The sequence below is a fragment of the Oryctolagus cuniculus genome, chromosome 15 (assembly GCF_964237555.1).
Source record: "Oryctolagus cuniculus chromosome 15, mOryCun1.1, whole genome shotgun sequence".
Lineage (NCBI taxonomy): Eukaryota > Metazoa > Chordata > Mammalia > Lagomorpha > Leporidae > Oryctolagus > Oryctolagus cuniculus.
Window position 1 is genome coordinate 17,803,650 of NC_091446.1, and position 12,532 is coordinate 17,816,181.

The 12,532-nt window shown below is 44.6% G+C and overlaps 1 protein-coding gene across 12 annotated transcripts in view; it reads right to left on the minus strand.

Moving 5' to 3' along the window:
• Positions 1-12,532, minus strand: part of ACSL5 (acyl-CoA synthetase long chain family member 5) — a 48,521-nt gene that overhangs the window by 4,585 nt on the left and 31,404 nt on the right. For all 12 annotated transcript variants that reach the window (XM_008270512.4, XM_070057220.1, XM_051823589.2 and 9 more), the window contains 11 exons: positions 11,827-12,005; positions 11,038-11,070; positions 10,898-10,949; positions 9,685-9,758; positions 9,269-9,346; positions 7,379-7,513; positions 3,643-3,777; positions 3,045-3,140; positions 1,608-1,680; positions 1,257-1,345; positions 854-970 (listed from right to left, as the gene is read on the minus strand). In XM_008270512.4, coding sequence (XP_008268734.2) covers positions 854-970; positions 1,257-1,345; positions 1,608-1,680; positions 3,045-3,140; positions 3,643-3,777; positions 7,379-7,513; positions 9,269-9,346; positions 9,685-9,758; positions 10,898-10,949; positions 11,038-11,070; positions 11,827-12,005 — 1,061 coding nt within the window. The remainder of the gene's footprint in view (positions 1-853; positions 971-1,256; positions 1,346-1,607; positions 1,681-3,044; positions 3,141-3,642; positions 3,778-7,378; positions 7,514-9,268; positions 9,347-9,684; positions 9,759-10,897; positions 10,950-11,037; positions 11,071-11,826; positions 12,006-12,532) is intronic.

Genomic DNA, 12,532 nt, shown 5'->3' on the forward strand with positions numbered 1-12,532 from the left:
CTAATGCTCTTGGAAGCATTCTTTGAATCTCACTTGAATCTTGAATATTGAGAAAGGAGTTTCAAGATCTAGTTATATTCCCACTTCCCCAGCACAAATAAGACCCTCTGGAAAATCTGGGACTCCAATTCTACTGCACAATGATTATTATATTTGAAAGGCAGATGACAGAGAGGAGAGAGAAAGAGAGACCAATCTTTCATCTGCTAGTTCATTCCCTGAATGACTGCAATGGTTAGGGTTGGACCAGGCTGAAACCAGGAGCCCAGAGCTTTATCTAGGTTTCCCATGTGAGTGGCAGAGGCCCAAATACTTGGGCCATCTCGCACTGCGTTCCAGGGCACATCAGCAGGGAGCTGGATTGGAAGTGGAGCAGCCGGGACATTAACTGGTGCCCATATGGATGCTGCCATTACAGGCAGTGGATTCCTCTGCCACAATGCTGGCCCCAGGAGGCAGGATTTCTAAATGAAGAGTTTGCCAGGACTCAAACCGGAGCTCTAATATAGGATGCCAGCACTGCAAAGGTGGCTTAACTCACTGTGCCATGATGCCACCTCCATAGATTTTTTTACTTAATATGTATTTTTCATGAATGGTTTGAAGTACAACCTGCACATAGTTGGTCCATGGAAGAGCTGTAACTAGAACACAGATCTCCCAACTCCAAGCTGAGGTTCTCTCAATTATTGGGTTCTTCTCTACAGTAAGAGAAGGTCATAGTCAGATAGGCACAGACCTACTGCCCTCCAGCTGCCCCAGCTGATTTACCTACCTGCCCCTCCTGCTGTACACACATTGTTCCCCCCAGTCCAGCAGCACACACTCCCAGAAGTCATGGAGAAATACTTACCGGGAGCCAACGCCCAATGTCTCCAGTGTGAAGCCAGCCATTGCTGTCTAAGGCTTCCCGTGTTTTCTCGGGGTCCTTCAGGTATCCTTGGAACACATTGTGACCCTTGATGCAGATCTACACACCAGACAGTACAAGGTCGTGATGCTAGCAAAGTCTGCTACTCTTAGCATGCACACTTTAAACAACACCAACTTCAATCATTTGATGGTTTCCACTGCAGTGTAAACAGCTCCAGGTTTTAATCCCCAGTGTAAAAGATAGGAAAGTAAGTCTCAGATATAGTTCATCCTTTGCTAAAGCTCTCAAAGGAGTCAAACCCAAAGCTGCTCACAATTATGTACACTGTCCAATCTAAGCACCCCCACCATGATTATCTGACTACAAAGCATGAGCAACTCACCTCTCCTTCATTGTTCGCTGCGAAGTAGTTCATTTCAGCCACATCTTCTAATTTCACATGATTGCAAGCTACAGGGACTCCAACATGGCCTAGAATACACCACAATGAGTCAGCTGGGACACCATAAACTAGTGACAACTCCAGGCATATTTCTGAGATATTTATGGATTAATTAGAAGAATGAGACTGAAAATGCCAGATGGCCAAGGTTGGCAGGCCTGGGCCCAAAACTTGAGCTTGGCATTTGGCCACATCAGTCTGGGGCAATGAGGTTATCTAAACTCAATATTCATAGTTCAGTTAGAGTCCTCCCAAGCACTGTCCCCTCTGCCCAACAGACAGGGGACCTACCTGATGTCCAGTCCCCAGAAGATGTAATTGTACAGCCAGCGGTGCATTCTGTTTGACCATAAGCCTCAAATACCTAGGAAACCAAAGAAGACCTTTGAGATGTACCTAAAGCACGAGCTGGCTGTGCCCTCTGGCTGCCGCAAGGTCTCTAAATTTCAGAGGAAACTTGGTGTCTTAAGACCTTGAATTCATGCTGAAGTTGCTAAGTCATTACAAGTGGGTGTTCACTCAAAAACAGTAGACCGCAATACAGAAACTTACATAAAAATGTAGCATTTCAAGTTAATGGGGAAGTGGGTTATCAAACAAGCAATATGCAAGCCAAGTGGTGATCAGACTTGAAGACAGGCAATGGAGCACCACTGAAAAAATAAGTAGTGCCACTGAAGAATGGGGTAGCATTTTTAAAGTGAAGTAACTCAAGCTGTAGGGCTAGCAAGATTTTTTTTTCCCCCCAGGGAAAGATGCCAAAGGTTTTCAGCTTTGTGAACCATCAAGTATGTGTTTCAACAATTAACTGCTAGTGTAACACAAAATCAGCCATAATCCATGTATGAATGAATGGACATGGCTATGTTTCAGTACAATTTTGTTTATAAAAACAGGTGGTGAGCCAGCTTTGGCTTGTGCTGCAGTTTGCTAACTTCCAGTACAGAAAATATTCTTGACTGGAGGGATGCTGGTGGAGGAAACAAGTTCATAAGCTACTGTGGTGAGGGTGTGGCCTGAAAGAGGCAGAGCTGGTAGAAATAAAGAGAAAGGCTTAGAGAAGATGCTTCTGGAAGGATGCTGGGAGTAGGACTTTCTGCTGCACTGGTTTAGGAGCTCATGGAAAGGGAAGTATTCAGAGTGGTTAAGAGGATGCTAAGTGGAAAGACTGTAGGCCTCTAGCATCAATACCAAATCCTAGTTGATTACAGTTATATGGATAGAGGACATTTCTCTGAGGACGAGCCTCTGCCTGCTTTTCTGTTTTTGTTCATGTTGTACACGACTGGTTGAATGAATGAAAGTTTCCACTTAGGAGCAAAAATGAGACAATATACAGGTCCAAGCCCTAAACAATTCCAGATGGACCAGAGACATGAACAGAAAAAAATGTAACGCCTTAAGATTACCAAAAAGTAGAGAGGAAAACAATCTTAGGAAGTACTGGAGTTAGGAAGTCCTGTCTAAGCAACTGAAAGTCACAAATAGGAAAGATTAATTAGTTTGATTATACAAACTCTTATAGCAATACACAAGGCAAAAGAAAATGAGACTAGGAAATATCTTTCTAACGTGACAAAGATTAATTTATGACTACATGAAAAACTCTTAGAAAGAAATATGAAAGGTCATTTTCTCAATTTTGAGATTTTGGGTGACTTTGTTACTTCTCAGGAGTAGTTTCATTTTTATTTAAACAGCTTTATTTGTGCAAAATTAAGATCTTACCGGACATCCCATTGCCGCCCGGAGGAATGTCAGGACTGGAGTGGAGATGGGGGCAGCTCCAGTGACCACAAAGCGAACTTTCCCGCCTAGGCTGTCCTGTTCAGAAGAAACAAAAAAACCTGCTGGAATCTATTCTCTTGGTGTCAGCTTCCTCCATTATAAGATGGGCATCATAGCCTACCTGGTGTTGTTATAAGAATTAAACTAGTTAATTTACAAACTCTTAGCATAGGGCCTGGCGTGGTGAATAGGACTTAAAATGTTAGCTACTGTTGCCATCATCATCCATGACTGAGACTAGAATCTGCATTGTTTTTAAGTTCCAAATGCAATTCTTATTTGGGGCCCCCTCAAATTACTTATTTTAGCAGACTGTATAAGAGAATATGAAAGTGCTAGAACTGAAATCAAATCTGTTTTATGCTTTTTCACCAATTTCTTTTCATGGCAACATTATACAAGAGGTATCTGAAAGGGCAAGTGACACAGAAAGTCCATAAGGACCTCCAGTTAAAGTAGAGCTCAACCATGAGAGGAAAAGCCAAGTATGCATGACCTAAATATTCACCTGGCTCTGGCCAAGATCTACCCAACCTACCTGGATCTTGGCAAAGATGAGCTTGTCCCACAGGCTGTCCCGTCGGATAATTCCCTTTTTGACTTCATTGAATTTACTGGTAGTGGCCACATTTAGCAAGAACTTCTTCAAGGGTGTGTTGGCTTCATTTTGTACCTGCAGGGTGACAGCTCCTCTTAGTTAGAAACCTACTGGGGATACTCACCAAGGCCATTGTTCAACAAGTGAGAGATGGTACATTCCAGCTTCATAAAGAGTGGCCCCACACTCACGAACTGGGTTGCTGAATGATGATGAACTCAGAGAATTAAGCCCCCAACTCAGAAAGCAGTGAGCTTCATACACACACAGCTGCAGCTGTCTCTGATTTTTGGTCCTTGGCAAACAACTTTGATAACTAAGATAAGCAAGTGGTGGTCAAGAAGGACTGCCTACAAAGTTACCTGAGGGTACTAGGTAAACAGAATTGGCTCAACAGTACCCTAGAGCTATTTAAAAAAAAGCAAAGCTTTATTTATTTGAAAGAGTTACACAGAGAGAGGGAGAGACAGAGAGAGACACAGAGAGGGAAATCATCCATCCACTAGTTCACTCCCCAAATGGCCACAATAGCCAGGCCTAGACCAGGCAGAAGCCAGAAGCTTCTGGGTCTCCCACGTGGGTGCAGATACAAGCACTTGGGTCATCTTCCACTAACTTTCCCAGGCACATTAGCAGGGAGCTGGGTCAAAAGTGAAGCAGTTGGGGCTCAAACCAGTGCCCATATGGGATGCCCACATTGCAGGCAGAGGCTTTACCCGCTACACCACGACACTGATCCCTCTGGTCTCCTTGGGACTCTACAATCCATCATTCATACTTTTTTTTTTTTTTTTTTTTTTTTATTTTTTGACAGGCAGAGTGGACAGTGAGAGAGAGAGAGACAGAGAGAAAGGTCTTCCTTTTTGCCGTTGGTTCACCCTCCAATGGCCGCCGCGGCCGGCGCGCTGCGGCCGGCGCACCGCGCTGATCCGATGGCAGGAGCCAGGAGCCAGGTGCTTTTCCTGGTCTCCCATGGGGTGCAGGGCCCAAGCACCTGGGCCGTCCTCCACTGCACTCCCTGGCCACAGCAGAGGGCTGGCCTGGAAGAGGGGCAACCGGGACAGAATCCGGCGCCCCGACCGGGACTAGAACCCGGTGTGCCGGCGCCGCTAGGCGGAGGATTAGCCTAGTGAGCCGCGGCGCCGGCCCCATCATTCATACTTAACACTACTAGAGAGCTACCCCAATCCAATTGAAAGACCCCATCCTCATTATTTCCAAAATGAAAGCCTGTAGTCCATATTCTAGCCTTTAAAACTTCATTATACAGGAAGTCAGACTACAGGAAACCAAACTTTGGGGCTGATGTCATGATGCAGCTGATTGAGCCTCAGCCCATGATTCAGGCTTCCCATATCAGAGTGCCAGTTCAAGTTCCGGCTGCTTTGTTACTGATCAAGCTCCCTGCTAATGTGCCTGGGAAAGCAGCAGCAGATGGCCCAAACACCTGGGTGCCTGCACCCACATGGGAGACCCAGATGGAGTTCCAGGTTCCTGGCTACCACCTGGCCCAGCCTGGGCTGTTACAGTCATTTGGAGAGTTAACCAGTGGCTGGAAGACCTCTCTCTGTCTATCCCTCCCTCTTTCTCTCTGTCACTCTGCCTGTCAAATGAATATTTAAAAAAAAAAAAAAGGAAATAAAAATTCTTTTCAGTTCAAAATTTGAAGACTGCCTCTCCAGCTATTTTCCATGTTGAGACTCCCACTGCTGGGCCTCCAGGTAACCTGGAATGCTCATCTTATCTTCACTGTCTAATGCAAATTGTGCCCTAGGCTCTAAGTATCTACTCATACCTGTCACGTTACTGTTTTGCCGACATCTCACCCTCTGTTACCAGGATCTACACTGTGACTGTATCATGTCATTCCTGATACTTCTGTCAAATGTAAGAGATTTTCTTCAACATTTGCATGTTGTACCTTCCCCTAAGAAGTCACTGACAAAGTGTTAGAATTGGAGATTCATGCTAACAACACATTCTTCATTTAAAAAACAAATCCTGGAAGTAAACAATGTATTGTAGTTTACTATATGAGCATATTATAAGGTACTGTTGCTCAAAAATTTTAAAAAGTCTAATAACATGAAGAAAATTCATAACAATCAAATAAAATAATTCAGCAGCATGATGAGAACTGTTATAATTGTTAATAACCCTGTTGAGACCAGGATTTTCAATGTTTAGAAATCATCTGTGTTCTAGAACGCTGCCTGCCTTGTCCCTGGAGCTCTAGTCCAGCACCTGATGAATCCCAAACATAAAAGAGAACACTAGAATCTTGGGGGTAAGATGCAAACATGTGAAGGTTGGCCATGCTTAGTTGTGTCCTCTGGGCTCCAGATCCTCAGAATTATTAGTTGGTATCTTATTCTCTGAGTTAAAATTCCCGTTCTGCTGGTTTCAGTCCCAGCTGCTCTGCTTCCGATCCAGCTCTCTGCCAATGCACCTGGGAAGAAGGCGGAAGATGGCCCAAGTTCTTGGGCCCTTGCCACCAACGTGGGAGACCTGGATGGAGTTCCAGGCTCCTGGCTTCAGCTTGGCCCAGTCCAGCCCTTGTGGCCATTTGGGTAGTAAACCAGTGGATAGGGGATCTCTCTTTCTCTCTCTCCCTCTCTCTCTCTTTCTCCCTCTCTCTCTCTTTCTCCCTCTCTCTCTCTTTCTCCCTCTCTCTCTCTCATTCTCTCTCTCCTCTCCTCTCTAACTCTGTCTTTCAAATAAAGAGGTAAATCTTTTAAAAAAATTCCCGCACTAAGGACTACTTCAAGGAATTAACCTAAACAAGATGTGGATGAGAAATATACAAGAAGAGCTTGGGCCCTCTTGTGCTAGGAAACAAAGAACCTATCAGAGACTCCTGACTCCTGTCAAAGGAACACAGGAGCAACTGGACGGGGCTCCCAGCTTCTGAGAAAGCACATGTGAACATCCACAATGACTGATGACTGAGATGGGTTAAATATACATACAAATATTAAAATCATGAGTTCATAAGGAGACAAAGAAAAATGTTGCTGGCTACTTGTGAAGACTGCTGGAGCATGAATTCATTTTTCTGAAGATTGGGAAATAAAGGGAAAGAATCAAATATTTGTAAAACCTTTATGGATCTCAGCAAATGAATGCAGGAAGGACAACAGGGGAAAACAATCACCATTTTGCAATCCCTAGTGAACACTGAGCCGAGCCAAGACCAAGGGCAGCTAAAGCTACTACGTGACAGTTTGATGCTGGCCCTTGCCCCTGTTGGATATGACTCTGGGCTGATTATTTAATCTTCAAGGCTCAGTTTCCTTATCATAAGTTGGAGACAGTAAGTGTATCTGAATTTCACTTTTCAGAGTATGCATCTAAACTCTTGACCATGAGCCTGGCACCTCAGCAAGAAGCTCAGTAATCAGGGTCTATTTGGAAGTCAGCGTAACGGCTGTCCAGCATGTCAGCTGGACATTCAGGGGCTCCCAAGGCTCCAAGTTGAGCTCTTCCTGCTCCAGCTCAGACCCAAGTAGTCTCCAGATGGGAGGGTGTTTCACTTACCATGGTTTCCCATGCATGTGTTTGTCAATGTGGTTCTACTAAGTGGAATCTTGCAGGAGCAGTGGAGGGAGATGGGGCTGAGATGGTTCACACAGTCCCCTGTGACCCGGGGCAAGGCCAGTACTAGTGAGGTTGGTACCTTATCATAGATCCTGTTAAGGAGTCGCGGCACCGTGGGGAACACCGTGGGCTTTAGAGTCTTCATGTCATCAGGCAGCAGCCGGATATCCCCTTGGAAGAACCCAACTCTGGATCCACAGGAATAAATGACAGACTAGAAGCAAAACCAAAGAGCAGGGCTCAGAGGAGAGACCACTTCCGGAGGGGCCCACCTTGGACAGAAATGAGGGAGCAGGGTAAGGCCCGTGGATGCTTTTCCCCCTCCCGATGCAGGTACCCAGTGTCTGAGAGCCTCCCCCCAAGAAAGTCTGAAAACTCCTTTCTGTTGAGGTGACAGGACAGATAACACAGATTGTGAGTGTCCTGTATCACCCTAACTCTACCACATCTCTGTGTGACAGGTTCACATTCCTTCCAACAGAAGACACCTTTCTGAGGCACTCAGAAAAAATACTGCCTGTGAAACTCAAGTCCTCCCATTTGCAGAAATGCTCAAATTGTTTTTTTTTTTAAGATTTATTTATTTTATTTGAAAGTCAGAGTTACACAGTGAGAGAAGGAGAGGCAGGGAGAGAGGTCTTCCTTTGGCTGGTTCACTCCCTAAATGGCTGCAACAGCTGGAGCTGTGCCGATCCAAAGCCAGGAGCCAGGAGCCTCCTCCAGGTTTCCCACACAGGTGCAGGGGCCCAAGGACTTGAGCCATCTTCCACTGCTTTCCTAGGTCATAGCAGAGAGCTGGCTTGGAAGTGGAGCAGCCAGGACTCAAACCGGCATCCTTATGGGATGCTGGCACTGCAGGCAGCAAGCCTTACCTGCTATGCCACAGCACCAGCTGCTCAAATTATTTTTAGTTTTATTAGAATCCATTTTTCAGGGACTTGCATTGTGGTGCAGTGGGTTAAGCGACTTCCTTTGATGCCAGCCTCCCATATGGCCACTGGTTTGATTTCCCACTGCTCCACTTCCCACGCACCTCCCTTCTAATGTGTCTGGGGAGACGGTGAAAGATGGCCTGAGCACTTGGGCTCCTGCCATGCATATGTGAGAACCAGATGGAGTTCCAGGGCTCCTGGCTTCAGCCTGGCCCAGCCACAGCTGTTGTAGCCATTTGGGGAGTGAACCAGCAGATGGAGTATCTCTCTGTGTGTCTCTCCCTCTCTCTGTAACTCTGCTTTTCAAATAAATAAATAAATCTTTAAAAGCATAAAAATAAACATTCTAAAAACTGTAAGGAATTAATAAAAGTCAATTTTTCATTAATCAGATATCAACACTTCAGTTTGAGGAACTGGATCTTGTATTTTGGCATTTTATGCATCTATCTACCAGAAGCCAGTTGAAGTCTTCAGGGGACATCAGAGAGAAGACTCTCCAGCACTATATTCTGTTCTTAAATTCACCTCGGAGTAGCTGAAAAGCCTGGAGTTGGCTCCCAGCTGGACAGTGCTCCTCCAGCTCCCACACCACGGATGACAATACCACCTTACACAGTCAGGTGTGATGTGAAAACACCTGTGGCGACAACCTCCCTCCTTGACTGGATCAGATGTTCTGTCCCTGCTCTTCTATGGGGAAATTCCTGTTCTTTATCTTTAGATATTTTTAAAAATGCTAACCAAAATAAAATGCAAAAGAAGACACAGTCCCTCATGTGTCAGCTCAGACTTCAGTGTAGATACGGAGCTGGCTGTGATTCCTGGGGCTCCCACACTCACGTAAGACAGGAGCAAGCACGAATCCCTTGGGCATGAGCAGACACAACAGAGGAAAGGAGGGTAATGCCAGGATGTGGACTCAGAGGAGTCAATCCCCTGAGCTATAAATGCTGTGTAGTTGCCCTTGGAGTAAACATGGGAAGAGCAAGCATGACCCCCTTTCCCCATGGCTGCTAGGAACATAGGATACTCACCTGTACAACCCTCTCAAACATATGAGCCAAGGGGAGGTAGGATATTGTCACGTCGTTGGGGGTGGGCTGAAAAGTATGCTATAGATCAGGGAACAGAGAGAAGACAACATTGGATTAATGTCAGTTTTCTCTTCCAATGGAAATTTAAATACTGCCTCTTCCCAGGATTCCACATGACACTTCTACAGGTGGTATACTGTATAACCCTAACATGCCTTTAACTGCACAGTCTTCCAAAGACCACACCAGCACTGAACATACTCCAGCTTTTAAACAAAGACCAATCAATGTCTGTCCACACTCAAGCTTTTAACCTGTTCCCCCCTCCCCCGCTGTGTCTCTTCTAACTTCAAGAACACAAATCTTATAACAGATTCACGTTTTAATGAGAGCCTCTTTTCCAATTGACCACTGACCTCTATACATTTAAGAAAAGCAGCAGCATTCGAAACAACATTTTGATGGGTTAGCATAGCTCCTTTAGGGTTACCTGTAGGAAAGAAGAGGCGAGAGAAAGGTCCTTTATGTAGCTGATAGGTTGCCTCTGGCCATGAAAGATCCTAGATTCAATTGATTCTTTTCTGGAGAGTCAAGAGCATTTCCCATCACTGTCTTTTTGGGGATGGCATGTGCCTCTGTTTAGGGACAATTAATGCCATGAGAGTTCTACTGCTCAATGGATCATCAACATTCTCTTGCCACAAAGGGCACAGCCATGATCTCAGAAGTAGTCAAATGCAAAGATCCAAATAAACCAAACCCTCTTTGTGCTGTTCATATACTTCTGACTTCAGATTTAACAATATTGCCTAATTATATCATTATAAATCTTATAAACTGGGCATACTGGATGACTGTAACTGTAGATGATCATGGACCATATTAAAAATGAATAAATGGGACCAGCATTGTGATGTAGCAGGTAAAGCTACCACCTGCAATGCCAGCATCCCATATGGGCACCAGTCTGAATCCCAGCTGCTCCACTTCCCATCCAGCTCCCTGCTATTGTACCTGGGAAAGCAGAAGATGGCCCAGCTATTAGTCCCTTGCACATGAGAGACCTGGATGAAGCTCCTGGCTCCTGGCTTCAGCCTGGCCTGGGCCCAGCTATTTCAGCTATCTGGAGAGTAGACCAACGGATAGAAGATCTCTCTCCCTCTCTCCCCTTTTCTCTAACTCTGACTTTCAAATAAATACATATTTTTTTAAAAATGAGTAAACAGTTTAATAGATGGCTAGATGTAGGGTTGTGGGTAAAGTCATCTGTAGTGAAGTATCACTGAGCTACCAAGATTGAATGAAACCTCTCTAGTGGTATCAAATGGTGAAAGTGGTGAGTTGTGTGTGTGTATGTGTGTGTGTGTGTGTAAGAAATTGACTTTCTGATGTTACCTTTAAGACCTTTAAAATCTACAGCATGTTAACACATCCCAGTATATTCAATAAAGTCTATGAATATCTATGCTTATGTTTCTCTGCTTGGAAATCCACATTCAAAAGTCAGGCTGTGAGGCTCTACGGTCAGGACTAATTTGAGGGTCTGTTTACTAGCCCGTCAGGGGTCAGGGACTCAAGCCATGTTTCTGACTGACCAGGGGCCTCAGAGACAGCTTCATGGGCACTGACCTGTAGTTCCACTGGTATAACAGATGATGCACAGATCTTCTGGGTTAGGAGGCTGCAGAGGGGAGCACAAAGGCTTAGTCTATCATGAAATTTGACAGTTGATTGGGACAAGACTCAAATTCAGGCAGAAGAAAACTTACCAAAGGTTTTCTGAAGTTCTCTTTGCCTAAATTCTTCATGAACAGAAAACAAAGAAGGAAAGAAATTGGTTGATATGGACAGACTTATGGTACATATGGCCCTCCCTCCCCTTTTCCATGAGAACCCCTCCACTGGAATATAATCAAATTCCAACCTGGATCAGGGCCAGAAGTCAATTTTCAGGCACAATGGAAGCCCCAGGGAAGAGCTCAAAGTTCTCTAGAGAACCAGCCTAAAGATGGTAGATCTCAAATGTGCAAAATTCCCATCATACTCTTTAAACTTCCATCATCTGGAACCATCACTAAATATTTTTAGAATAATATGAATGGTTAACATTTCAGAGCCTACCACATATGAGTCACTACCTTGAGCAATTTACATGTGCAAACTCATCTAGCTCTTACAGCAACTATGTGATATAGGGATAGTTTTTATCTTCATTTTATGGGTGGGGAAAGGGAGACATGCAGTAACTGTCCAAGGTTACCCAGTAGATGTGGGGCTGGAATGTGAAGCCAAGCAGTGTGGCTCCGGGAGCCACATCCTATCACTCAACTCAGTATTTATATGTTCTTTACTTAGAAGTCTATGTAACAGGCCATGGAACTTTGTCCTTCCCCGACACAGGTTTCTGGGTTATCCTGAAGGAATTAATTTTCAAGCTTCATGGTGTGAGTCTAATGAGTCCTTGTCTGCCAACCTTGGAGAACAACAGTCCCGTGCTCTCGTGTGAATGTTCTGGAAGCTGTCCATAGTGTTGGAACAGCTGAGTTCCAGATCCATACCTCAGCATCAAGCAGAGAGAAGATCTCAACTCCACATTTCTCCCCTCTTTGTTTCAGGTCATCCTCAAAGGGGTCCATGAGAATGATTGTCTTCAGGCCTGTGGTGAGGCCCTTCTCCACGTTTCCTATCAGGACTGATGCCTTTTGGGGTGTATCGCAGATCACAGTGGTGATATCAGCTGGAAGCAGAAATAGAACCAGAGGTCACCTGCTCTGCTGTTTTTTTTTTTTTTTTTTTGCAAGGAGAAGAGATTTTCAAAAATTCCAAAGCTAGTAGATTCCCCAAAGGAGATTATATCTACAAATCAGCTTTATCGTGTAAAACATGAAATATTCCATTGATAATAAATTAGCTTAATTGAAACAGAAGCAGATAGTTTTCTTGTATGCTGCCAAGACACTTTACAGTTTCTAAAGGAACCATGAAGTTCCTCCTCAGAAATGAACCATAATGAGGAAGGAGATGGGAGAGGGAAAGGGAGATGGGATGGAAGCTGGGTGGGGGAATGGGGGAAAGAACCACTGCGTTCCTAAAGATGTGTCTGTGTAAAAATGCATTCATTAAATAAAAATTAAAAAAAGAAAAGTCAGTCAAACAATGTGTATGAATACTGAGGTGTGGTCTTGTTGACACGTTTTGCTTCAAGAGGGGACTAGACGGTAGAAGAGAAAGGATGGGACTGTTACCAGGTAAGCATTTCATGAT